Genomic DNA, 27,015 nt, shown 5'->3' with positions numbered 1-27,015 from the left:
TTGTTAAGGCAGATTTCTCACCTTGGCCAAATCAAACAAACCTTTATCTCCAAGCACCTGTGTCTCCATGTTTGGCATCAGCTACACATCAGGTACACAAGCCTGAATTTGGGGTTCTACAACATAACAAGATGCAGTATCTTGACTTTTACCTTGCAGGGAATGCCCTAGTCATGCCTAAGGCCACAGGTTGAAAAACATTTCCTGTAGTGTCTGTAAATATTTTAGGTTTTGTGGGCCATGTGGTCTCTGATACAACTACCCATCTCTCTGCCTGCTGTAGTACCTGGGCAGCCATAGACAGTATTAACAAATGGGCATGGCTGGGTACCATGGTGCATGCCTGAAATCCTAGAATTTTGGGAGGCCGAATACAGATCACTTGAGCTGAGGAGTTCAAGACCAGTCTGGGCAACATAGTGAGACCCCATCTCCACAAAAAATACAGATATCAGCTGGGCATAGTGGTGTGTGCCTCCAGTCCCAGCTACTTGGGAGGCTGAGGTGGGAGGATAACTTGAGCACGGGAGGCTGACACTGCAGCGAGCCAATATATCATGCCACTAGACTCCAGCCTGGGCATCAGAGGGAGACTTGCCCCTCCCCAACAAAAGTTAATAATCCTAGAGCAAGGGGATGTGTTTTGCTGTCCATGTTATGTTGTTACCTTGGGATGTCAGGTCATCTAACACATTACCTTTCCCATGCCCTGGAGCCCTTTCCACCCATGCATCCTAAATCTAGCAGACTTCCAGGGGTGTGAAGGTAGTCTGAATCTCCACCACTCTACGAAATCTGAGGTCTCATCTTCATGGCATTCCAGCCCCATTTCCAGCTGAAACTCCACCTGTTTCTCTGGGTCTCCCTCACCTGCAGTCCTCTGCTTCGCCATGCAGTGCTGACACTTGAAGCATGGTAGGCCCATGGGTGGGCAGAGATCCCGGATCATGATTACAGCAAGGACAGTTCTCCCTAGGTTTCCCCCATGCCAGTCTTACGAGTGCCTCTTTCTGCGTCCCTGTACCCTGCCCTTCCTGGTGATGCTGCTGCCCACATCAGGCCATCCAAGCATGCTGAACACTGGAACGAAGGGTTGTACCTAAGCTGAGCCTCTGAAGCCCAATGAGGCTAGAAAAGGCTGAAGACTTCATAGACCTAATTTTTAATGCAACTCTCGGGGGTTTTACCAAGAGCATTTACTATTTAAGATACTAATGAAGACCCTTAATATTGGTAAAATCATAACATATAGGTTACATTATACAGCTAGTGAAGTGGGAAAATAAAGTTGAAGAATTCCCAATGGTAGATAGCATTTTTGCATAGAATGGCTTTAAACTCCATTTTAAAGTCCTGATGGTTTGTATTTAGCATAAGGTTTAAAATGGTAGTAATACTGTATGCTATATGTCGAGCTGCCTGAATTTCAACACTGCTTTTGCCAAGGTGGATAGCAATTTGAAAATGGTCTCAAGCTTGATAATGTGTATCCTGTCATAACCTAATTAACAAATGCGCCCTATAGAAATCAGGAGTGTGACCAAAAAAAAAAAAGTTTAAATCAGCGTTTTATAAAAACTACAAATAATGGCTTTCACAATGTAGCACTTGAAAGTTCTCCAGTGATCAACAGACGTGACTCCAGCATCAAGAGCCTAGCAGGAAACTCTGAATGGTTTAGAACGGTGCATGTAAAAGTTGCAGGTGGCTGGGGCCGTGTGTCTATTTGATGCTTCCCGGAATGTGTGCTGCTAGTCACCATTTCCACCATTCACATATTTAAGTTTTATTAGACTTTTATTTAGCCTCATCATAAGAATATAAGGGAGATCATAGATTTGATGTATGAAATTTTTAAATTCACACTAAAATACATTACGATTAAAATGAATTATCTTCAACCACCCATCTTGCTATCTTTTGCTGAGTAGATAATCTGTGCCAGTCATTGTGAAAAAGTCTTTATTTTAAGAAAAAAATTTAGTTAACAAAAAAATTTAACAAGTTTCACTTAGCAAAATACACCCAAAAGGAAATCACAGTACAAAGAAAGTTTTAAGTCAAGGCCTCACCAATTCCTACAGTATTAGTATTGTGTCTCAATTCTCAAAACTAACTTTTAAAAAGCTTAAACTTAACCTAAAGGATCTTAAATGAAAATATAAACTAGAATGAACAAACATGAGAAATATTTCTTTGAATCAGGGAGCTAGCACCTTTGAGTTTTCCAAAAAAGCACGTCTCCCCAGTGTGTTCACTGTGATGTGGTGTAAAAGATCCACATTTAACATACTTAAACTACTTAAACTCAGATAACATCACTCTGAAGTATACTACCAAAATGTTAATTGAGAAAAGCTGAAAATAGTTTTAGTTTACTCATTATCACATGCTAGAAGAAAATTTTGCATGAGAAAACACTGAAGAGGTAATTTTTTAATCCAGATTTTTCACAAACTTACGGTGCAAAATGGGTCCCCCAGCCTCCTCTATTATAACTGCTCTTAATTGCTTGTTGGCTGCCTGTGAAAATTTGATTGAAATAACTCAAATGTTCCTAAACAAACTAGTCATAGCCACCCATGCTGTTCTGCCCACTGTAGCTGGCCCCGTAACAGCCACTCACTGACTGGCTCTCCAGGCCACTGTAAGTGGCCTGGGCGGCAGACACCCCCATGCCTTGCATCACCTGGCTGCTATACGCCCCATTGCTGGCCCCTGTTGTTGAATTCAAGAAGAGTTCTATGTATCTGTGCTGCATATTGGCCCTGTCTTTGGACATAGCTGCCACAGCTTCTTCATGAGTAGCAAACTCAACATCTGCTTCACCCGTCACTCTTCCATCTGGGCCGATCTCAATATGGACTCTCACAGGGTTGAGAGGAGAGAAGAAGTTGTAAATGTCGTTCTCGGTCGCTTTGTACGGCAGGCCCCTCATGTGGACACAATGGCCTGTGGTGCTCTGCACTGTGAACTCACTGTCGCCGTATCTGTGGTCATACATTCCGGAGAGACAGTAGCTGAGGTCTCTCCCGAAAAGGTCGGTGGTGAAGCCGTAGCCATCACTGAGGCCACTGTACTCCTCGTAGCCCCCGTAGCCTGTGCTGTAGGCACCGGGCCTCATCCTCTCCAGGCCTGCCTGCTTCACGATGCCAATGTACCTCCTGGCAGTCCCGGGCCGGTCATAGGGCCCTGGTCGCTGCACGGACATGAACTTCAGAGGGGGATCTGAGTATGACCTAACTTCCTCTTGGCTGCTCTTAAACACCTCAATGTACCTGTGCCCTATCCTCTCCTTGTGCTTCCCTAGAGCCTTCTCAGCTAACTCCTGGGAGGCAAACTGCACGAATGCTTCCCCTGTAATCTTGCCTTCGGGGTCCACAGGCAATGTGATCCCGTTTGGCACAATTTCCAACCCTGAGAAGAACTGAACAATTTCTTCCTTTGTGCATCCAAATGGGAGTCCTCGAAGCCGCACGAAGCCATCGTTGGCGCTGTCGGCACTGTTGGGACCGCTGTGCTTCAACACCCAATCCATCTCGGTTCTGTGGGACTTGAACACCTCAATGTACCGGTGTCCCATGCTTTCCCTGTCTTTTTTCAGGGCCATTTTTACATCATCTTCTGATCCAAGTTCAACAAAAGCCTCACCACTCTGCCTGCCCTCTCTAGTGTAGATGAAATGGACACCTGCGGCCCCATCATGAATCGTGCAGTCAGAGAGGAAGTTCTGCACGTCCTCAATAGAGCAGGACCAGGGCAGGCCACGGAGCTTGACCACAAAGCCTTCACCTCCCTCAGGGCCCAGCATCATGGACACTTGACAGGGTGGGTGTCAGGTGATCTTGGGTGTGGCTTTTTTGTGGCTGGAAAAAAAAAAAGAAAACTTTATTTAATATGCACAACTAAAGTATGCAACAGAAATTGTCCCCATTTTACAGATGAGAGAGGTAGCAAGACATTTAGAAATATACCAAATACAATTGAGAGCTAAGATTTGACTCCAGGTCTCTCAAAAAACTACATGATCAGTCACAGGCAGTTTGAAAAACAAATCAGGAGTTTACAAGACAGGACAATGCATGTGAATGTGGTGCCTTGAATACAGAGTAATGTAAGTTTCACTCAGGTTAGAGCAAGCGCCATTTCCTTGTTATATTTATTCCACATGTTTGTCATGATAATATGTGGCAGTTCACTTATAAGAGCTCCTGAGTTGTTCTTCCTAAACTATAGGCCTTACATTTGGTTAAACAGTAAATTTAGTAAATTTGCTTGTCTATGGTAGGATACTTTTACTTTCATGAGTAAAAAATAAGGGATGGGAACATAGCAGGCTGTTTTTAAACCACAACATAGGGTAAGATTTTCTAGCGGTCTCATCAGCAGTAATGTTGCCAGGATACAAGACACCAATGGCTTCCAGTGTCTATGGAGGTATGATTTTGCTCCTAAATTGTCAATTCAAACTAAATACCAGTCAAGTATGAGGCCAAACTGATGACATATACAGACAAGCAGACAAATTCACCAGCAGACTTAGTTATGTACACTGCAAATAAATGGAGAAACCAGATCAGATGATTCACAGGTTCACATAAAATATAGCAGAATGGCTGCCTTTTGCTGAAGACCTAGAAGAGGGCATCAGGAAGAAAGGGCAATCACAAGAGGGCTGGGAAATGCCTTTCCCACCAGGGTGGTACATGGCACCTGGAAGTCCAAACTCAGAGTAAGGCCAACCACACACTGGAAGGCAGTCTTCTGAGAAAGAGGAGCAGCTGACCTAGACGGCAGGGTATATAACATAGCTACAAGCAAGAAAAATACTGCAGTATCATGGCGCCAAAGACGTATTTTTATATGAACATCGTCAAAGGTGACGCTCAAAATGAGCATAGGAGTATATGGAAATCTTTTTCGTTCTTTTTTTTTTTTTTTTTTTGAGACAGAGTCTCGCTGTCGCCCAGGGTGGAGTGCAGTGGTGTGTCTCGGCTCACTGCAACCTCCGCCTCCCGGGTTCACGAAATTCTCCTGTCTCAGCCTCCTGAGTAGCTGGGATTACAGGCACCAGCCACCACGCCCAGCTAATTTTTTGTATTTTTAGGAGATACGGGATTTCACCATGTTGGCCAGGCTGGTCCTGAACTCCTGACCTCAGGTGATCCGCCCACCTCAGCTGCCCAAAGTGCTGGGATTACTGGCGTGAGCCACCATGCACAACTGGAAATCTAATGTTTCAAAGTGTCATTTTACATCAAGCATAATAGATACAGCTGGCAGCCTTTTCAAGAAATATGGGCTCATCATGTGGGGAAAAAAGCTCCATAAAAAAATCCCACAATTTAAAAAACAGACAAAAAGTATAGGTAAGTGTAATTTAAGAAAAGGAAAAGCAAATTCATAATAAATAAATGCTCAACTGCACTAGCTTCAGGGAAAATTAGTAATTTTAAAGTTTGATGTAGCCATTGCAGATAATGACATAGTATCATACAGTGCTTCATCATTTCAAATTGACAATGTGTAAAAGGATAATTGTGTAAATCTTTCAAATTTACCTGTGTCTACACCAGATTATAAAGATAGCAAGACATGTCTCCTCTCCCAATAACAAGCATAATGGCACAAATGAAACAGAACAGTATGTGATATCCTGAACACATCACCAAGACCAAACACTCGGCATTTACTTACGAACTGTGATTTGGAATGCAAGGGCTTTGAAAGTATACAGCCTAAGTAAAAGATGTCACCCTTGCTAATGAGAGTGGAACATGGAAGCCTCTGGGAAGAGTCAAGGGGAGCCTAACCTGGATTGCTCATTGCCCACCTCAAATGTATTGACTATGTACATAAACTCAATCAACTTTTATAAAATAATCCTGAAGGGTAAAGGATTGGGCATAAATAATCCTAGGTCCCCAATTCTCAAACTGTGCTTTGGGTCTGCAACAAACCCTGGGGTTTAGCCTCCACCTTAGAAAGTAATGGTCCCCGCCTCCCCAGGGCCTTATCTAAATCCCCTGCAGCAGCATATGGCCACTGCAACATGCTGATCTGGCAGAGCAAGGTCACAGCAGATTCTTCCTCTCCTGCCCACGGAGGGAATTCTGTATTAACAGTTCAGAAGCTCCTCCTTGGAGAGTCAGGGCAAGTTGGTATTGTGTCTCTTGGGATAATGGGTCTGGGACCGCTCAATTACAGGTGGCGGCTTCTTATGCAATTCCATTCTCAACACCCAAGTCACGCTAGGCACCGTCTTGCTCCTCACACATGAAAAGTATCTGAAGGCCTCCCTCGAGTTCTGTTCACAGCCTTAGGTCCAGCCATCATTCCAGGTGCGAGGAGATGAAGCCATAATCCACTAACCATTTTCTCCTGGACTCCTACCTCCAATGATTTCACCATTCCCTGCAGGAAACCCCACCCTAATCACATCCTACTCCCTCCACCACAACTGCTATCCCCTCTCCTTTGTAGAGACCTTGGCTTCCTTATCCACACAGCCTCTTTCTCTCCTCATTCTTCATAATCCAGCTTAGAGCAAGTATCATTTTACATTCCTTCCTCACAATACATGGAATTCATTCAATGAACTTATTAACTGTACGCACCCAGTAAAACCAGAGCTCTGGAAGATTCCAAACAAATATCTGACTACTCCATGGATGTACTGAGGGGCTCAGCTGCACACCCCCAGGTGAAATGATGCCTCTAGGCCACAATTTCTCAGCCTCAGGACTACTGACATTTTGGACCAGACAGTTCTGTGTTGTGGAGGCAGGCCCAGGCACTGTAGGATGTTTAGCTGCATCCCTGGTCTCTGCCCACTAGATGCCAGTAGCACCCTCCACCTCCAGTTCTGACAACCAAATGTCTCCAGACATTCCCAAATGTTCTCTGGTGGCTAATGCTGCCCCCAAGTTGTGAAATACTGTAGAAATCAGGGTGAGGCCAGGCACAGTGGCTCCCACCTATAATCCTAGCACTTTGGGAGGCCGAGGTGGGTGGGACCACTTGAGGTCATGAGTTCCAATAGACAAAATCTCTGTCTCAACTAAAAATACAAAAAATTAGCCGGGCGTGATGGCGGGCGCCTGTAGTCCCAACTACTTGGGAGGCTGAGGCAGGAGCATCGCTTGAACCTGGGAGGCAGAGGTTGCAGTGAGCCAAGATCGCACCACTGCACTCCAGCCTGGGCGACAGTGCAAGACTCTGTCTCAAAAAAAAAAAAAAAAAAAAAATTACCTGGATGTGAGGGAGGGCGCCTGTAGTCCCAGCCACTAGGGAGGCTGAGGCAAGAGAATCACCTGAACCCAGGAAGTGGAGTTTTCAGTGAGTGGAGATCGCACCATTGTACTCCAGCCCAGGTGACAGAGCAAGACTAACTCCAAAAAAAAAAAAAAAAAAACCACAGGAGAAGAAGAAAAAAAAAGAAAATCAGAGTGAACAGCCATAGAGTAAGCGGGCCCTCAATATCGCCCACTGTCCTACCCCAGCACCCTGCTTGTCCAAAGCCCTTCAGATGTCTGGAGCAGCCTTACAGATTCTCACCTCCTCTCCAGCTGGTCGACGTTACTCTTGGAAGTGGACTTTGTGAAGTCAAGTCAGAATCTAGGAGTTTGTAAGCACGTAGTGGGCCCCTTACAGCGGACATCATGAACAACAGCTCTGCTCTGGGTCCAACCTCACATACCCCGGGGCCATGCTTTATTCTTTCTTTCCCCTTTCTCCACTGAGCACTGTCTACTTCGTAATTAAACATGCTCAGTTCTACCCAATCATGTCATACCTCCCCTGTGCCAGCTTTGCCTCTAGCTACTTGTCGATTTGTTCAGCAAAATCTTGTCAAAAGGCCTCTACTGTCACTTCCACTCCCCTCCGTTAAAACTGCATGATCAAGGCCACGTGTGGTGGCTCACCGCCTGTAATCCCAGCACTTTAGGTGGTCAAGGAGGGTGGATCACCGAAGTCAGGAGTTCAAGACCAGCCAGACCAACATGGTGAAATCCTGCCTCTACCAAAAATACAAAAATTAGCCGAGCATAGTGGTGGACACCTAGGCTGAGCACAGTGGCTCATGCCTGTAATCCCAGCACTTTGGGTGGCCAAGGCAGGCAGATCATTTGAGGTCAGGAGTTCCAGACCAGCCTAGCCAACATAGTGAAACCCCGTCTCTACTAAAAATACAGAAAAATTGGCCGGGCACAGTGGCTCATGCCTGTAATCCTAGCACTTTGGGAGGCCGAGGCAGGCAGATCATGAGGTCAGAAGATCGAGACCATCCTGGCTAACATGGTGAAACCCTATCTCTACTAAAAATACAAAAATTAGCCGGGCGTGGTGGCGGGCGCCTGTAGTCCCAGCTACTCGGGAGGCTGAGGCAGGAGAATGGCGTGAACCCAGGAGGCGGAGCTTGCAATGAGCCCAGATTGCACCACTGCACTCTAGCCTGGGTGACAAAGTGAAGACTCCGTCTAAAAAAAAAAAAAAAAAAAAAGCCGGGCATGGTGGCGGGCACCTGTAATCCTAGCTACTCCAGACATGGGGGCAGGAGAATCGCTTGAACCTGGAAGGCAGAGGTTGCAGTGAGCTGAGATTGTGCCACTGCACTCCAGCCTAGGCGACAGAGCGAGACTCGTCTCAAAAACAAAATAAAAAAAAAAAACTGCATGGCCCTACTATACAGATCTCCATGGCAAGAGAAAGAACAGATGCTTTCATCTTCATCTTACTTAACCATTGTTTCCTGGAAATCCTCTCCCTTTCACTCCTGTTGGCAATTACTCTTGGTTTTCCAGTTAATTCCTTAGACAGTCCTTCCTTAACCATTAACTGTAGGGAATCGGGCTTGGGCCCAGTCCTCTTCTCAGTGGACTCACCTGCTCCCAGGGTCTCCATAATCATCTCCAGGGTCAGGAGATACACAAACCCCCAGTCTTCGGCTCCCTGAAGCCCAGACAGGTAGATACAACTCCACTCCACAGGTTCTCCTCTGTGCCACAACTAAACCTCACATTCTCTCTTCTGTCCCACTCCAATAGCAGCATGACTGCCCCTACCTGCACCCAGAGGCTCTAGAAAGAAACTGGAGTAATCCTTGACCTTCTCCCAAGCCCTCAAATCCAATCAACTCAACTCCCTTGGGTGATCCCATTCTCCACAGTATCCTCATCCCTAAATCCTATTCAACTCTTCCATTTCCTCAGCAATAAAGGTGCCTCACAGCTCTACCCTGTTCCTAACACATTGAATTCTTTTCTTTGTAATGTGAGTTATCAAATTGTCATTCTGTATCTCATGTTGTTACTTCTCCTATTCTAATTCCCGTATGTACAAACAGCCAATTCCAGATTACCGATATATCTTTTAAATAATTCCAAGCATAGGCCGGGCGCAGTGGCTCATGCCTGTAATCCTAGCACTCTGGGAGGCTGAGGCAGGCGGGTCACCTGATATCAGGACAAGACCAGCCTGACCAACATGGAGAAACCCCGTTTCTACTAAGAATACAAAATTAGCCAGGCGTGGTGGCGCATGCCTGCAATCCCAGCTACTCAGGAAGGCTGAGGCAGGAGAATCGTTTGAGCCCGGGAGGCAGAGGTTGTGGTGAGCCAATATCGCGTCACTGCACTCCAGCCTGGGCAACAGGAGCAAAACTCCATCTCAAAAAAAGTTTTCCAAGCATAGTGGCTAGGCCTTACTGCAATCCCATCTACGGCTCATGTGTACTTTTAAAACTCATTACTGTCCTGCTTCCAAGTCCTCAGTGGTTTCCCACCGACCTCAGAACAAGGACCACAGGCCCAATGGGGTCTCTCAGGCCTTGCAACTTTTGCCTGCAACACTCTTCTACCTAAGCTCACATCACTTCCTTTTTTCTCCTGGAATGTGCCAAGCTCTCTGCCCCTTCAGGGATGTGACGCACATAGTTGACACTCATGGTTAATTCTCTCCCCAGATATACACTCTGTTCAACCTTCTGTCTACCTAAATCCCACTAATCCTTAAGGTCTAAGCTCAAATATACCACCTTTCTCAAAGGTCTTCTCATTATCCAAATTAAGTCTCATGCTCTACACTACCACAGCACTCTTGCTGTGTTGTTAAGGGGTCTTAAACCCACAATAAGAGCCTACTGGGGAGACACTTGTGCCTGTTTTGTTGGCCACCATGACCCCATCCTCAGCACAGGCTTGACCCAGCTGGTCCAAGATTAGCCAGGATTAACTGTTGCCCATGTGTAGGGGGGTCAACACCTTCCTCAAGAAGGCAGTGGCCTGGCTAGGCTGAAAAAGACATATAAGAAGCATAAAAAATAAAAACATTTCATAGAATTACTTAAAATGCCTAATCTCTTACATGTCATAAGTGTTCTGCATCAGGAAATGTTTCAGAAGCAAAATGACTTCCTCTCTGAAGGCAAGGTGAAGAGACCATTCCTTTCCAAAACACATGTGTACACTTAAAACACTTACTGCTTATTTTTACTCCAGAATTCGTTTTCTGTTCCATTTCTCAGGTCCTAAGGCTTTTCATTAACTAAAACTCAAGCTGTAAAGAGCCCTGTGGTGTCCTGCGCAAGGTTAAAGTTAGGGACAAAACTTTTTTCACTCCAGGCTGCTAAGCAAATTTGAGTATAACAAATATAAATACTGCAGCTGAAAAAGGGCTCTTCTTAAAATAGCTTACCTTAAAAACAACTGTGGATGCCTTCAGTGGGAGACACTTCTGGATGGTAATGAACTGTCCTAAAAAAAAAAAAACAGAGCGATATTGGCTGTGTGGTCTCAGATCCTAGGCACTGGCTCTGGGATCAGAACTCCAGGTAAGGACAGGAGACAGCTGGGAAGCCCTTTATATAGCCCCTGGGTTTAAATTAAATCTCACACCCCATCCGCCTTAACAGCATTTTGGAAGTATTATCTTTTCAGAGGGCAATACAGAGAATGACAAAAGGGAAACGCCTTATTGATCTTGAGATTTACTCTTGATGAGATTCTCCTCAGTACCTGGTATTACAGGCGTGTGCCACCACACCCAGCGAATTTTTGTATTTTTAGTAGAAATGGGATTTCACTATGTTGGCCAGGCCGGTCCCAAACTCCTGACCTCAGGTGATCCGCCCGCCTCTGCCCAATTCTAAGTTTGTACACTGAGGACCCTAAATGCTGGGAGGAAATTTAAATATTGGGGGCAGGGCACTTGGGAGGGAGGTGGGTGGGGGAGAAGTGACAACCACAGGGGACTTGACCTTAAGACCCCTCTTTCACTGGGATAGCACGGGCATGGGGCAAGGGTGCTTGCTAGAAATTGTTCAATCTGATTTATAGGAACCCCTCTGTAAGCAGTGTGGAGACACATCCAAAACACACTTCCAGTTTTATTGGGTAACTTCTTTGAAATATGCTTCACTAGAAAATACATCATAATCACTAGATGACCAACATCCCAGTAATAACGCTGCCCCAAAGGACTAGGACACGGGCTGAGGGCTATGGAATTCTGAGAACTAAGCTGCTTGAGTTTTGGAAATGTGAAATTAGTAAAATCAGCTAATTTTGCTGAACCTGTCATCTTAAAATGAATATAATCAAATCTGCCTTGTCTTGCAGACTTCCAGTGATGATTACTTAAGACACTCTTGGCGGGGGGGGGGTGGTGTACAAATGGAAAGCATTACATTTATTAGGAAACCTATTCAGGGGTGAAATAGTTTCAAGTACTCTGGAATCAGGTTTTCAAAAGGCTTCAACAATCCGACTTGTTGAAGGATCTAAAGGGTGGAACCCAGTCATCTTAATGATCTGATCCATTTATGCCCTCGTTTATCCCTGCATGATCCACAGACCAACATCCTGAGGCCTCTCTGGGGACATGCACAAGCTGGCAGCCAGACCCATGTACACCCATTTACCCCAATGGACCTGCCGCTGTGAGCCTGTAGACCACGGCCACGGCGCACTGCCAACGCACGCAGAGGAAGAGTCTGGTCTCCCCGCCCGCAGCGCCAGGAAACCGCTGGGGGCGGGGAGGGCTGCTCAGCTCCCCCAGGTGACTGGACCGAGAGGTTTTCAGATCAAGCTTGCATGCGGGCCACCTAGATAATTAAAACACCAACCCTAAAACAGATCTGGGTGGGGGCTAAGAATCTGCATTTCCAAAAAGCGCTCTCGAACGAGCTCTTCGCTGTGATACAGGTTGGACGGGATTAACGCTTGCCTTCAGGCAGAGCCAATCAAGATAAATAGGACGCGTCTGAGTCCTGCTAGTTCGGCTATCTGCACAGTAAACAGGGCCGTTCAAGCACCACCCACCTCGTTTTCTTTTGTTCAGGACAGGACTCGAGGAGGGATCTTGGCCTCCCCTCCCAGACACACTCCCATGCCCCCGGGGAACCGGGCAGCACTCTCGCCAGGCGGCTGGGAGCGCGTCCGGCCGCGCCGCCCCCATTACTCACTCTCAAACCAAAGTCCACCCGGCCGGGCCCACGGACTTTCATGCTCTAGACTTACCACGGAGGCGAGCGGGACTGGTTTCTGTTGCTACCAGGCAAGCGCGGCTGGCAGCCAAGAGCACCGAAATTCCACCGAAGCTCAACCACGCAGAGGGCTCCGGGGAAAGTCCAGGTGCATCTTTTTGTTCTCAACCTGCAACAGAAATCCAAGTGGTGGGGGGGCCCCTTCCGCGAGGTGGGAGGCCCGGGCGCTTGGTAAGCGTGTTTTGGCGGGAAGCAGCGCCGAGGCCCCGAGACAAGGTGACGGCGACGTTCCCGCGGCCTCCTCTCGGCGCTCCAGCAGCCTCGGACCGCCCGGCCCGGCAGGAAGGTCGGCCCCAGGGCCTGCGCGGGCTCGGGCGGGAGCTTCCGGGCGGGGGGCGGAGCGAGCGGCGCAGCGGGGGGAGGGAGGGCAGGGACGGGAGGGTTCCCGGAGGGAAGGGCGCGGGGGAGGAGGGGGCGCCTGGCGGGCTTCCGGGGCCCTGAGGGCGAGGGAGACGGCGACGGCGCGATGGGGTGGGGGTTGCTTCCCCGGCCCACCAGGCTAGCGCTGCCTGGGCGGGAGCTCCGGGACCCGCGGGCCGAGCGCGGCTAAGGAGAGGGAAGGGAAGAGGCGCTCCTAGGTCTGGGTCTGTCTCCGAGCGACCGGAGCGGCGGAAAGGGACCCGGGGGGGCGGCCGGGGCTGGAGTGGCGGGGCCGGGGAGCCCGCGCGGCGGCTCACCACGCCAGGGACTGGCCGTCGGCCTCGAGGAGGCGCGGGGTCCGGAGTCCGGGAAGCTGAGGCCTCGTGATCCAAGACCGGCAGCCGGACGTGGGTCACGGGGTGCAGAAGAGGAAGTGTCACTGCCCGGCCCGCCAAGATGTCACCAATGGGAAACGCGTGCCTGCAGGTGCGGCCCCGTGGCCCGCGCGCTGGGCCCAGGCAGGAAGTGGGGGAAGGAGAGAGTCAGGGCGGCGGGAAGACAGTTCTCCGAGTTCTCCCGAAGGGAGCCGGGCGCGAGCGCGACCTGGGGAAAGTCCAGAGTGCCAGCCACGGGGAAGGGCGGGCACTGCAGAGTTAAAGAGAAGCCAGCAAGTTAGACACAGCCCCTCTCCGGGAGGCCGCCTCTAAAATGGAACTAGCGGACGTACCTTGGTTTGTACATTTGACCATGGACACATAAAGATTTTGAAAAAAAAAAAAAACTTGGAAAAAAAATTTTTTTTAACGCAATTCCTAAAACTTTTAACTAACGCGCAATTTTGTGGACCTCTGAATCTTAATTCAAATGAACTGGAGAACAATTATAAAGCAATTTAGATAATATGATCAGTGAGACTTTATATTACAGAATTGTAAATTTTGTTGTAATTATACTGTAATTTTATTTCTTTAAAAGACCCTTTTTAGAGCCACAAATATTTGCAGACGATACCTGATTTCTTGAATCTGTTTCAGATTACTTGGAAAGTGGAAATACACATGAAACAAGATGTGCTATGAGCTAGTAATTTTTATTAAAGCTCCTGATGTACATATAGAGTTTCATTACACTTGTTTCTACTTTTGTGTATGTTTGACTTTTTTTTTTTTTTTTTGAGACAGTCTTCACTGTCACCCAGGCTGGAGTGCAGTGGTGTGATCTCGGCTCACTGCAACTTCTGCCTCCTGGGTTAAGGCGATTCTCCTGCCTCAGCCTCCCGAGTAGCTGGGACTATAGGCCCACGCCACTATACCCAGCTAGTTTTTGTGTTTGTAATAGAGATGGCATTTCACCGTGTTGGCTAGGCTGGTCTCAATCTCTTGACCTCGTGATCCTCCCCCTGCCTCGGCCTCCCAAAATGCTGGGATTATAGGTGCGAGCCCCATGCCCGGCATGTTTGGAGGTTTTTTTTTTTATTATTCTTTTGAGACGGGATCTGGCTCAGTTGCCCAGGCTGGAATGCAGTGGGCATGATCTTGGCCCACTGCAGCCTCAACCTCCCAGGCTCAAGCAAGCCTCCAGCCTCAGCCTCCTGAGTAGCTGGGACCACTGGCATGCAACCACATCCGGCTAATAGAACTGTTTGTAAAAGTGAGAGAAAGCAAGTCTTTAGAACGCACTTACTAGATAACAGGAATTACAGGGAACAGTAACATACTGCATATAGTGATGTAGACTGTGGGAAACTACAAGGACAAATGAGCCAGTCCTTAGAATAGTTCCAGGCAGATAAAAGAACCCACAGAATTATGGTTATGTTATAAAATAAAGCAATTAAGTTTTAGAAATCCATCTTGAAATATTTGTGATGGCTTGGATTTGTTTGAAGTTGCCCACAAAGTAGTAGGTGCGGAGATGGAGAATAACTGTCCATGATTAGTAACTGTTGAATCTGTGATAGGCACATTAGCCTCAACCTCCTGGGCTCAAACGATCCTCCCACCTTCAGCTTCCCCAAAGTAGCGGGTACCACAGGTGCATGCCACCAAGCCAGGCTAATTTTTTCTTTTCAATTTTTTAGCAGAGACAAGGTCTCTCTATGATGCCCAGACTGGTCTGCAACTCCTGGGCTCAACTGATCCACCTTGGCCTCCCAAAGTGCTAGGATTATAGGTATGAGCCACTGTGCCTGGCCCAAGGCAAGTTTTAATTATTGATCAGTCACCATAGGGTTCCTGCCTGTGAGGGAACAACGTGTGCAGAAGACTTGAGCCAGGGGTCGTATTATGCAACTGCAGCTAGGTCTGAGATAAATGGTAGGAGACGACATAGCCTTAAAGGCCTGGTTTGGTGTCCAAAGGCCAGTGGGAAGGCATTTAATGGAATGTGGTGTGAAAGGAATTTTGCTTTTTAACACAACAGTCTAGATGCTATCTGGAAAATGAATGGTGGGAACAGATACATAGAGACAAGATGGGAAGGAATGAAACAAGTCTAGGAAGACTGGTGAGAACTGAAGAATGTGAAAGGATTTGAGTAATGTAGACAAAAATGACTGAATCTGGAGACTGACTCACCAAGAAATATGGCACACCTAAAAGATACAGGAACTGTAGTGGTAAAGAGACACGGTTCCTGCCTTGGGTCCAGTAACAGTGGAGTGGGAAATCAAGAAATGTACAAATATATGATGACAAATTTTAGAATGAACGAAAAACAGAAAATAGGGATTAGCTCAGATTGGGGTTCTGAGGAAGTGACATTTAAACACAGGAGCATGGGTGAGTGGGAACACTGAGTGATGAATTTCATGTAGAAAGAAGGGAAATTCTTTTTTCCTTGATAAATAGCTGAGGTTTAAAGTAGAAGCTGGCCAGGAGCAGTGGCTCAAGCCTAACTCCAGCACTTTGGGAGGCCGAGGTGGGAGGATCACTTGAGCCCAAGAGAGTTCGAGACCAGCCTGCGCAATATAGTGAGACTCTCATCTCTACATAGGAAAAAGAAAAAAACGGAGAGAAAAAAAAAAAAGACAAGTTAAAAGCCCATTTTTCTTTTTTCCTTTTGTACGTTACCTCCCCTCTGGACACTTATTCAAATTATTTATATTTTTTACCAAAGCCCTTTACTGGGATACATTTTGGTGCTGGATGCTTTGTATTCATATTCTTATTTCGTGGTGAATCCTTTAGATTGAGGAAATTTTAGGATACCGCTTCTGCTGCTCATGTCTGTTCACCATATGAGAAGCATAAGATGTGTCTTGGGGGCAAAAATTCCCCATCATGGTAAATAGTATGTGAGCAGATCATAGACCGTATTTGTTATGGATGTTTTCCTTTTCTGTTGGAAATACTGAAAATTGGACTTAATGGCCTCAAAAGTATCTTCCAACCCAGCAATTTTATAAAATTCCTATTCAGTCACTCTTAAGTACTTCCTGCTGTCATGAACTCAAGAATTATGATACAAGACACTAATTCCATTAAAAAAAAATGCACCAACGCACACATTTGTACTTAACTTTTCAGGGGCACATGGATCTGAAGTGTGAGAATTCTAACCCAATTCACACAACATGCCAAATTCAATACACAGAGCTATCCTAAAAGCTATTAAGGACTGAGAAGTGGCCAGGCACGGTGGCTCATGCCTGTAATCCTAGCACTTTGGGAGGCCGAGGCGGGCAGATCACGAGGTCAGAAGGTCGAGACCATCCTAGCTAATACGGTGAAACCTCGTCTCTACTAAAAATACAAAAATTAGCCAGGCGTTGGTGGCAGGCGCCTGTAGTCCCAGCTACTCGGGAGGCTGAGGCAGGAGAATGGCGTGAACCCGGGAAGTGGAGCTTGCAGTAAGCCGAGATCGCGCCACTGCACTCCAGCCTGGGCGATAGAGCGAGACTCCGTCTCAAAGAAAAAAAAAAAAAAAAACGAGAAGCTGCAGATGGAGCATATATTAACATTTTAAATGTTTACTCCATTATTACTATATTTATGTCCACCAAAGGGGATCTGTCCTGATCTGCATGCAACAGGAAAGCTGTTTTCCATTACCATCTATCAGGTCCTTTCACTTACTTGCTGTAGCTAAGTCTGGGTAATAACACACTGCTTCCCTCAGCGTTCATTTCTCAAAAGCTGTGTTACTAAAAAGCATCAAGAGTAGTATAATGTAATGTTAGATAAATTTTATCTATACTGTTTGTATTGAAATTAATATAAGGACAAATTTTGACCGATCATAAAACAAGCAACCATTGCTGTTTGATATTGATTGCATTTTGCAAATGCTCAAGAATCATGATATCTAAGGTAAATGTTCCTTAAAACGTTAATAAAAAGCAAAACTGCTACTAGACTTCTGTTCCTAAAAATAAAATCTGTTCTTAACTGAGGGAAAATATCATTATTTGGATTAGCTGGAGTAACTGGAAATAATATCCAAAGAAATGGGTGTGTATAGATTCTGCTAAACAAAAATACAATTGATAGGAAGATCAATTTTGTTTTACCCAGACCACCTCCTGTACCTCTCCTCCCTTGAGCAAGCAGCCCCTAAGTAGGTGCATAGTCAAACCCTGGAACTGGACAGAAAGGAGGCCTGTGGGGTATCCTCAGCCCCCTGAGGAAGGTACATTCCTTGGGATGGGAATTCTTCCTGAAGCCTCCATGGAAACATGACACCTAAGTCAGGTTCCAAGCAGCAGGCCCTGACCTGAGACTGCTGGCCCTGAGCTGTGCTGCCCAGGGGACCACTGTATTCTGCCTTGGGGGAATTGTGGAGAACAGAGAGATGGAAGGAGGAAAGGAACTTGACAATTTACAGAAGGGGGGCTCTGGCACCCAGAAATAACGCACCACACCTCAGACTTAGGCAGGTTTCAGGGAACAAGAAGTGCTAGACAAAAACCATAATGATTTTAACAGGAAAAAAAAGAGCAACTTCAGATACCACTCCATTACAAAACTTAAAAAAAAAAAACTTTCTGGAACTAAAACTGAGTTTTAAACTTAAAAGTTAGTAATGAATTCAAAGAAAGGAAAACCAAGTAGAATAAACATCAAAACAGAAACTGGAGGAGAAGAGATGTGGAGGACATACTTTTTCCAAGCAGTTTCCTCTATACTTTAGGAGTTTTACCAACACACGCCTGTGCTGTGTCTTTTCTTTTTCTTTTTTTTTTTTTTTTTTGAGACGGAGTCTCGCTCTGTCACCCAGGATAGAGCGCTGTGGCGCAGTCTCGGCTCACTGCAAGCTCCACCTCCCGGGTTCACGCCATTCTCCTGCCTCAGCCTCTCCGAGTAGCTGGGACTACAGGTGCCCACCACCACGCCCGGCTAATTTTTTTTTTTTTTTTTGTATTTTTAGTAGAGACGGGGTTTCACTGTGGTCTCGATCTCCTGACCTCGTGATCCGCCCACCTCGGCCTCCCAAAGTGCTGGGATTACAAGCGTGAGCCACCGTGCCCGGCCTGCTGTGTCTTTTCAAAATATCCTAATGGGAACTACAGGGATCTTAAGCCAGGAAAATTCACTTCTATCCTTTATCGCTTCTCTTGCTGCCTCCATCTGTGTCTTTTTCTCCTTCTGGAATCGCTACTATTCACATTATTTCTCCTAAGAAACCAACCCTATCAACACCCTTATCTTAAGACTTCTAGCCTCCATAACTGTGAGAAAATTTATTACTAGTCTGTATTACTTTGCATGGCAGCCCTAGCACACTAATACAACGTGTTACCAAACCAGACAAAAACATCACAAGAAAACTAACTTCTGAATTCTATGTACTTTAAGAGGGTCATATATGGTATCTAACACCAACTTAAATTAGAAAAGATATGTATTTGTCATAAACATCATAATTCTATTAGATGGCACTATTCTAATCAAATAATTTATGATGGGTTTATCGGGATATAACATAGTAAGAGTATCTGTATTTGTATTAGGTGAAGAGTTTTGTCTAACAGGAGGCATACCGTTAGGATACATCTAATAGGAGTCTTAATCTGTCATGCCTTTCCTTAATTATGATGGCTTTGTTTTTTGTTTTTTTTTTTTAAACGGGGTCTTGCTTTCTTGCTCAGGGTGGTATGCAGTAGTGCAATGACAACTCACTGCATCCTCTACCTCCTGGGCTCAAGGGATCCTCCCCACTTAGCCTGCCAAGTAGCTGGTATTACAAGTGTTCGCTATCACACGTGGCTAATTAAAAATTCTGTTTTTGAAAAGATAGGGTCTTGCCATCTTGCCCAGGCTGGTCTTGAACTCCTGAGCTCAAACCATTGTTCCACTCTCGGTTCACTGCAACCTCCACCTCCTGAGTTCAAGCCATTCTCCTGCCTCAGCCTGGGATTACAGACGCACACCACCACACCTGGCGAATTTTTGTATTTTTAGTAGAGATGTGGTTTCGCCACATTGGCCAGGCTGGTCTTGGACTCCTGGCCTCAAGCAATCCGCCTCCTTGGCCCTGCTGGGACTAAAGGTGTGAGCCACCCCGCCCAGCCTGTGTCATTTTCAAGAGATCTTTTTCCTAGATCTCTTGGTTATCTGAACTTACAAAGCGCTGATGTTCTTCTCTAAATTTTTACACTTAGATCTACAATGAACTTGGAATTGATTTTTTCATTTCCAAAAGAGTTTTACAATTAGTTAATCAAGTATCACAGGCTAATTTCACTCAAGAACTCAGATGCAAAAGTCCAAACCAAGTATCAGTCAACCTAATCCAGCAATATATAAAGCGATATTATGACCAAGTTGGATTTCAGGAATGCAAGTGTGGTTGATCATTTCAAACTCAATCACTGCAATTTCTCATACTGATCTATTAATGGAGACAAAGTATAGAGGTACTTTTTTAATGTTTTATGAGAAATGCTAAGCCGAATTTATGTCAAGGAAGAACTGAGGCCATATACAGTGGCTCACACCTGTAATCCCAGCACTTTGGGAGGCCGAGGTGGGCAGATCACTTGAGTTCAGGAGACCACCCTGGGCAACATGGCAGAACCCCTTCTCTACAAAAAATACAAAAAAAAAATAGCTGGGCACGTGGCACACACCTGTAATCCCAGCTACTTGGGGGGCTGAGGCAGGAGGATTGCCTGAGCCCAGGAGGTCAAGGCTGCAGTGAGCTCCGTCCCCACCACGGCACTCCAGCATGGGCATCAAAGTGAAACCCTTTCTCGAAAAAAAAAAAAAAAATGTGGAGGGCTGGGCGTGGTGGGTGACTCACGCCTGTAATCCCAGCACTTTGGGAGGCCAAGGCAGGCGGATCACTTGAGGTCAGGAGTTTGAGACCAGCCTGGCCAACATGGTGAAACCCCCCACCCCCTGCCACCCCACCATCTCTTAGATGGGCGTGGTGGTGCTGCACGCCTGTAATCCCAGCTGCTTATGAGCCTGAGAATCGACTGAACCCAGGAGGCTGAGGCTGCAGTGAGCCAGGATCCTGCCACTGCACTCCAGCCTGGGTGACAGAGTGAGAATCTGTCTCTTAAAAAAAAAAAAAAAAAGGAAAACAAAAGTACATCTTAGAGCGATCACATGATTATTGAAAGCGTTATCCTCTTATTAAAAGTATTCCTGCTAATAAATGAAAAGGAATCGATTATTAAAATATCACTAATTTAGAAACCATTTAAGAAAATAATGGATCTAGGTAATGATCATTAATGGCTGCTGTAACATGACAAAAGAGAAAATACCAACCAACATGTGCCTCCGGCTGGAGCACAGCACCTCAAGTAAGTTTTCTTTCCAAAAACTCTCATCTGAATCAAAACTACCTCCAGGCTGGGAGTGGTGGCTCACACCTGTAATCCCAGCACTTTGGGAGGCTGAAGCGGGTGGATCACCTGAGGTCAGGAGGTTGAGACCAGCCTGACCAACAAGTTGATACTCCGTCTCTACTAAAAATACGCCTGTAATACCAGTTACTCAGGAGGCTGAGGCAAGAGAACTGCTTGAACCCGAGAGGCAGTGAGTCAAGATCACACCATTGCACTCCAACCTGGGCAACAAAACCAAAACTCCGTCTCAAAAACAAAAATAAAACCAAACCCAAAACTACCTCTAGAGGTAACTATCACTTTACAGGAAATATAAAGAACAGACACTCAAAGACCACCATGGAAAAACAATCAGAAAAATGCGAAGTGTGGGGAAGGAATGCCGCAACACAACCTGACAAATATAACGGAGAATGGAGCCTTTTAAGAAAGGGGAACCTCTACATGATCACTTATACAGCATCCATTCACCACACTTGAAATGTGTAAAACTCACACTGGATTTTGACAAGTTAACAGGATTTTGTTTTTAATTATTTTAGTCAAGATCATGGAGAAACGAAAAAGTGTTTTAAAATTACTTACATGCAAAATAGTAGTGGATATATATTAAATTATTAATACAATGAATCATGTTTCCTCTCACCACTAGCGAATATAAGATTACATTTATAGCATACATTATATTTCTATTGGACAGTGCTGCTCTGAATTTAAAACGTTATCTACAAAATATAAGGTGTGACTTTGGATCCTGACTCAAACCAACCAGCTGTTTAAAATATTTAATACAGAAACATTTAAACCCTGGATACTTGGTATTTTGGAATGTATTTTGGAAGGTATGAGAGCAGTATCATGGTTAGGTTTTAAAAGTTCTTAGAAATACTGCGGATTTATTTATTAATAAAGACCTTATTGGTCTGGGATTTGCTGTAAAATAAGCCAGGGTGGTTTTGGCTGAGCTCAGTTCTCCCTCTGCCCACCCTGTTGCCCTCCACAAGAACCGTAGCTCAGGGCAACTAAGACAGGGCAAGGGCCCTGGCAGGGGAGGGGTGTCCCGGTCCAACTTGGGACCCAGTCCCAATTGTGTCCCTGGACACATGACTTCTCCCAACCTCCATTTTCTCAACTGAAATATGGGGCTAATAGCAACCCCTTTTGGAGTAGTTCTGAGCATGTAATTATAAAATGGAGTAAAACTTCTAGGACCTAGTAAGAGTCAACTAATGTGGTTCTCCCCAAGAGCAGAGAACCAGAGCTCAGTGGGGGAGAGGGAATTAGAGAAGTCACCTCCACGGAAAGGGCCTGTCACATTTCTGCAGCTCCTGCAGGCATCTACCCCCACCAGGCTCTCATTTGCCTCCAGGCTTTCCAAGGTTCTGGCCACGTGGGAGAAATAACTTTCTATTTACTCGGTCTTTTCCCTAAAATAAATTCCAAGTTTTACCTGAATAAAGCTTTGTAACGCTACCCTTAACAGAAAACTTGCCAGTTTACAAAAAAGTGGCCGGGCACAATGGCTCACGCCTGTAATCGCAGCACTTTGGGAGGCAGAGGCGTGAGACTCGCTTGAGCACAAAAGTTTGAAAATCAATCTGGGCAACATAAGGAGACCCCATCTCTACAAAAAAATACAAAAATTTGCCGGGCTTGCTGGAGAGTGCCCGTGGTCCCAGATACTCGGCGACTGAGGTGGGAGGATCCCGGCACCGAGCCAAGATCACACCATTGCATTCCAGCCTGGGCAACAAAGTGAGACCCTGTCTCAAAAAATGATATATATATTTTTTTATAGAGACGGGGTCGGTCTCTGGGGCCCAAGCGATCCTCCCACACCTCGGCCTCCATAAATGCTGGGATTACAGGCGTGAGCCACCTCGCCAGGCCGATAATGACTCTAATTTACAGAATGCACACCGGAATGTAATACCTACAAGGCAAAAGATCTTCTTGCTTAGGAATAAAGCAATCTCTCTCTTAATATTCATTAAAGTAGTAATGTCTTATTTTATAGTTTATAAATTCTGTAAGAGCAACGAGTCACTTTGCAGGAATAGCACTTAAGGTATCTTTCACCTACCTGGAGAACCCAAGAAATTTTCATCTTACTAGGAATTCAGAGACAACCACGTATTTAACCTTTAAAAATACAACTTAGAATTATATGTGTATATTTTTGGAAGAATTAAGATGACTTTTTGAACGGAACAACTGAAGACTACGCTTTCAAAACTCCCTGTCGCCTGAGGCTGTGGCCCTGACCCCGGCGCAGCGCCAGCCCCGCGCGGTTCCGGGAAGCCGCCGCCGCCCGTTGCCCTTCGCGCGCAGCCGCCAGCGCGCGCCTCGTGTCCCGCCACGCAGATGGCCGGCCCGAGCCCCCAACGCCCGCGAGCAGTTTCGAGCCCCCAGAGCCCGCGAGCGTTAGCTCGTCCCCGGGACGCTTGGAGACCGAAAAGCCGCAACGAAAGGCACCCCGCGGGCAATGGCCGAGCTCGGCTCTCCTTCCACCCTCCCGCCGGGACACACGCGGAGCCGAGCGGGGGTCCCAGGCGCCTAGTGGGAGGGGTTCCCGCGCCCAGGGCGGCCTGGCGGGGAGGACGAGTCGGGTGCCCTGCGCCTCAAAACCCTGGTCCACGACTCTGCGGTTGGGGGAGCTGGGCAGCCGGCGCAGCAGAAGCCGGGCCCCGTCCACAAGTTTCCTACGAGCAGGGCGGAATCGACGAAAATACTTCATACAAACAAGCAACAGGAAAAAACAAAAAAGGAAGACTAAGCTGAAGAGCGCGCACGAGTCAGATTTTCACCCCAAATACAAACACGATACCTCTAGGAGCAGGAGACCAATACAGGGACCGCACTCCGAGGACACGCGGCGCCGCGGAGGAAGAAAAAGGGCCCAAGGCCGAGAGCGAAGGCTCCGGGAACCGGGCGTGGGAGGAGGGCGGAGCCAACTCCCCACAAGGAAGTCTTGTGCAACTCTCAGGCGCCTGCAGCCACGTGAGCGCGCGGCTTTCATTTTACTCAGGTATTATTACTATTATTATTGCTTCTTTTGAGACAAGGTCTCACTTCCGTCGCCCAGGCTGGAATGCAGTGGCACAATCACTGTCACTGCAGCCTCGACCTCAGAGCAAGCGACCCTCCCGCCTCAGCCTCCCGAGTAGCTGGGACAACAGGCGCGCGCCACCACACGTGGCTAATTTTTTTTTTTTTTTTTTACTTTTTAGTAGAGACAGTCTCACTATGTTGCCCAGGCTTGTCGGGAACTCCTGGGCTCAAGAGATCCTCCCGGCTGGGCCTCCCACTGCGCCAGGCCTGTTCTCACTTTCAGAGCCCTGTGGCAGGGCAGTCGCCAGCGCCCCGCCAGGAGGCCGGACTAACGCACCCGGCCGTCCGTGCCTTCCCCGCGCTTCCCTAACTCCAAAATCTCAGCCCGCGGTGCTCACCGCATGGGAACACTGTCTGGGCATGCAGCTCTCGACCTCCGACGCTGCGTCTCCCGATCCCAGTGGGTCTCACCCGTCCCACGTACGGGCCCCTCGACCTCGAATCCCGTCACCCAAATTTCCCAGCGCCACGGCCCCTCATTATGTGCAGTCCTCGCTCGGTCCCAGGTGTGCGGCGCTTAAACTCAGATCTCTCTTCCCTGATCCCAAATCCCAGCTCCAGCCCAAAGATCCCCACCCCAATAGGCCCAATGCCCAGGTAGTCCGGGTACGGGGCCCTGGACTTCGGATGGTCTTCCTAATCTTAAATCTCAGCCCCACGGTCCCCACCCCCAGGGGACCCGGTCCCCGCTCGGTCCCGGGTGTGCGGCCTTCGACCTCGGAGACTTCGGCCGCCCCTCACCTCGGCCTCCGAGTCTCTACACTCCCGCTCTCACATCAGGCACCCCGGTGGTCCCTCGGAACACCTAGAGGAGGGTGGGACGCGGGGAACTTGGCAGTTATAGCAGAGGCAGTTGAGGCTTGTTGACCATCACCATGGAAACCCCCGGCTGCGAGCACGGGGCGGGACCTACGAGGGGCGGGGTCAGGCGCGCTGCCGGCCCCAATCCTTAGCGCCTGCCCGTCGAACGCACGCGGCTTTGCCGGAAGCCTTCCTGCTAGCGGCGTGCCAGGCCCCGACTAGGTCATACTCCCCGGCTCGGCCCTTTGCCCTGGGCACCAGGAAACAGAAGCCCAAGGAGCCCGCATCCCCATCCTGCTGCTACCTGCTGGCGTGACAGCGATTCGGTGGCCCCCCGAACCCCACCTTAAGGAAGACGCGGCGCAGTCCTGCTTCCACGACGGAGCCGGAAGGACGCAAGGACCGCGGCAGGGCGGGGCTTCTGCGTCCGGCGTCCGGGGGCGGGGCCGACGGCGCTATTGTGACGCGCCCAGAGCTGAGCCGCCGGTTGGCCGACAGGGCGCGGAGCAGAGAGCCAACACGGCGGGCGGGGGAGGCGGCGGAGGCGGACTAGCGAGGACGTTTCTGGAGAGGAGAAGGGAGGGGTGGGGAGGAGATGGGAGGAGGAGGAGGAGGGAGTGGAGCGGCGGGAAAGATCTCTCTGACTGACCCTGAGACCCTGGAGGAAGGACACTGGTGAGCCCCGCAGGACACCGAAATGTGCGCCGAAAGGACGCCTGATTGAAGACTAGGATGGGAAAAGGAAATGAGAACCGATGCAGGGCGTGGCGGCGCAAGCCTGTGGTCCCACTAATTTGGGAGGCTAAGACGGGAGAATCGCTTGAGCCCGCGAGGTCGAGGCTGTAGTGATCCGTGACTGCTCCATTGCGTCCAGCCTGGGCGACAGAGCGAGACGCTGTCTCAAAAAATAAAATAAGGAAAGTAGTACACTGAGGGCCGGGCGCGGTGGCTGACGCTTGTAATCCCACCACTTTGGGAGGCCGAGGCGGACGGATCAGGCGGTCAGGAGATCGAGACCATCCTGGCCAACATGGTGAAACCCCTACTAAAATACAAAAAAATTAGGCGGGCGTGCTGGCGCGCGCTTGTAGTCCCAGCCACTCGGGTGGCTGAGGCAGGGGAATCGCTTGAACCTAGGAGGCAGAGCTTGCGTGAGCTGAGATCGCGCCACTGCACTCCAGCCTAGCGACAGAGCGAGACTTCGTCTCAAAGAAAAAAAAAAAAACGTACACTGAGTACTCCAGAGACCGCCTAAAGGCGTCTCAGAGCGGGGCGTTAGGAGGGATTTGTCAGGTTGAAGTTGCTCAGGTGATAATTCCGTGGTGTGAGAAGCCCCCAAACCTCAGAGTGTAACTCAGGCCCAGGTCGAGGGCAAGATTTTCAGTCACAGAGCACCTGAACACACAGATTTGGTGGCTAATGGCTAAGCCAGGGACAGATTTTTTTTTTTTTTTTGATGCTTTGTAGGGCTAATAATTGTAACCATTTTATTTTGGTGGACCTTCTTCATGAAGAGATGATGTCAAGGCACTCATCACAGGTTAAGCTGAACATTGTTACTATTGTTATTATTATTTCCAGACTGGGTATCGCCCTGTCATTCAGGCTGGAGTGCAGTGGTACAATCACGGCTCACTGCAGCCTCGACCTCCTGGGCTCAAGCTATCCTGCCTCAACCTCCTGAGTAGCACCACCACTCTGGGCTAAATTTTGTATTTTTTGTAGAGGCGGGGTTTCGCTATGTTGCCCAGGCTTGTCGGGAACTCATGGACTCAAGCCATCCGCCCACCTACGCCTCCCAGAGTGTTGGGATTACTGGACTGAGCCACGCACCTGGCTGAACGTTATTTTTTAAATCACCAGAGAAAGTAAAGGAGTGCTCAGAATAGTGTCAGATGATGAGTGGGATGACTGTGATGAAGGAAGGAGTTTGTCAAAAAAAAAAAGCTAGTTCCAAGAAAGAATGGAAAGAGTAAAGCAGGAGCTGTCAGAATAGGTAAAAATGTCCAAAGAGAAAACTGCGTAATTTGAAGCAAAATTACAGAAAATAGTTCCTGCAAAAATCAGATAGGTATTCAGCATCATAGGAAAGGGGTGAAAATCAGATAGGTAGGTATTCTTAATAAGTTGTGGCCGGCTGGGCACGGTGGCTCACGCCTGTAATCCCAAGACTTTGGGAGGCCAAGGTGGGTGGATCACCTGAAGTCAGGCGTTTGAGACCAGCCTGGGCAACATGGCGAAACCCTGTCTCTACTAAAAATACAAAAAAAAATTAGCCGGGCGTGGTGGGGCGTGCCTGTAGTCCCAGCTACTCTGGAGGCTGAGGCAGGAGAATCGCTTGAATCCAGGAGGCGGAGGTTGCAGTGAGCCGAGATTGCACCATTGCACTCCAACCTGGGCA

The 27,015-nt window shown here is 47.8% G+C and overlaps 2 protein-coding genes across 6 annotated transcripts in view; one reads left to right on the top strand and one right to left on the bottom strand.

The window, feature by feature from the left end:
* Positions 1 to 1,945: 1,945 nt before the first annotated feature.
* On the bottom strand, positions 1,946 to 25,032 carry HNRNPF (heterogeneous nuclear ribonucleoprotein F). 5 transcript variants are annotated; one of them, XM_032142853.2, is made up of 4 exons: positions 24,960 to 25,032; positions 12,519 to 12,653; positions 10,696 to 10,754; positions 1,946 to 3,866 (listed from the first exon to the last, which is right to left on the bottom strand). In XM_032142853.2, exon 4 carries the CDS (start codon positions 3,812 to 3,814, stop codon positions 2,567 to 2,569), a length of 1,248 nt encoding a protein of 415 aa, XP_031998744.1. In that variant the 5' UTR covers positions 3,815 to 3,866; positions 10,696 to 10,754; positions 12,519 to 12,653; positions 24,960 to 25,032; the 3' UTR covers positions 1,946 to 2,566. The 5 variants fall into 5 exon arrangements, with proteins under 5 accessions (XP_031998744.1, XP_031998776.1, XP_058292497.1 ...); XM_032142885.2 differs by having other exon boundaries at positions 24,919 to 25,015; XM_058436514.1 differs by lacking the exon at positions 24,960 to 25,032 and adding an exon at positions 24,555 to 24,699.
* Positions 20,576 to 27,015, top strand: part of LOC131383163 (serine/arginine repetitive matrix protein 2-like) — a 20,373-nt gene continuing 13,933 nt past the window's right edge. Inside the window, exons 1-3 of the mRNA XM_058437023.1 lie at positions 20,576 to 20,657; positions 21,912 to 22,092; positions 22,978 to 23,730. Coding sequence (XP_058293006.1) covers positions 20,576 to 20,657; positions 21,912 to 22,092; positions 22,978 to 23,730 — 1,016 coding nt within the window. The remainder of the gene's footprint in view (positions 20,658 to 21,911; positions 22,093 to 22,977; positions 23,731 to 27,015) is intronic.

This window comes from Hylobates moloch, unplaced genomic scaffold (assembly GCF_009828535.3).
Source record: "Hylobates moloch isolate HMO894 unplaced genomic scaffold, HMol_V3 SCAFFOLD_3, whole genome shotgun sequence".
NCBI lineage: Eukaryota > Metazoa > Chordata > Mammalia > Primates > Hylobatidae > Hylobates > Hylobates moloch.
Note: the sequence above shows the minus strand (reverse complement) of the source record. Positions and strands in the feature narration are given on the sequence as shown.

What these genes read in the sequence shown, in the direction of transcription:
- HNRNPF (XM_032142853.2), bottom strand. Translation starts at nt 3,814, where the DNA reads ATGATGCTGGGCCCTGAGGGAGGTGAAGGCTTTGTGGTCAAGCTCCGT.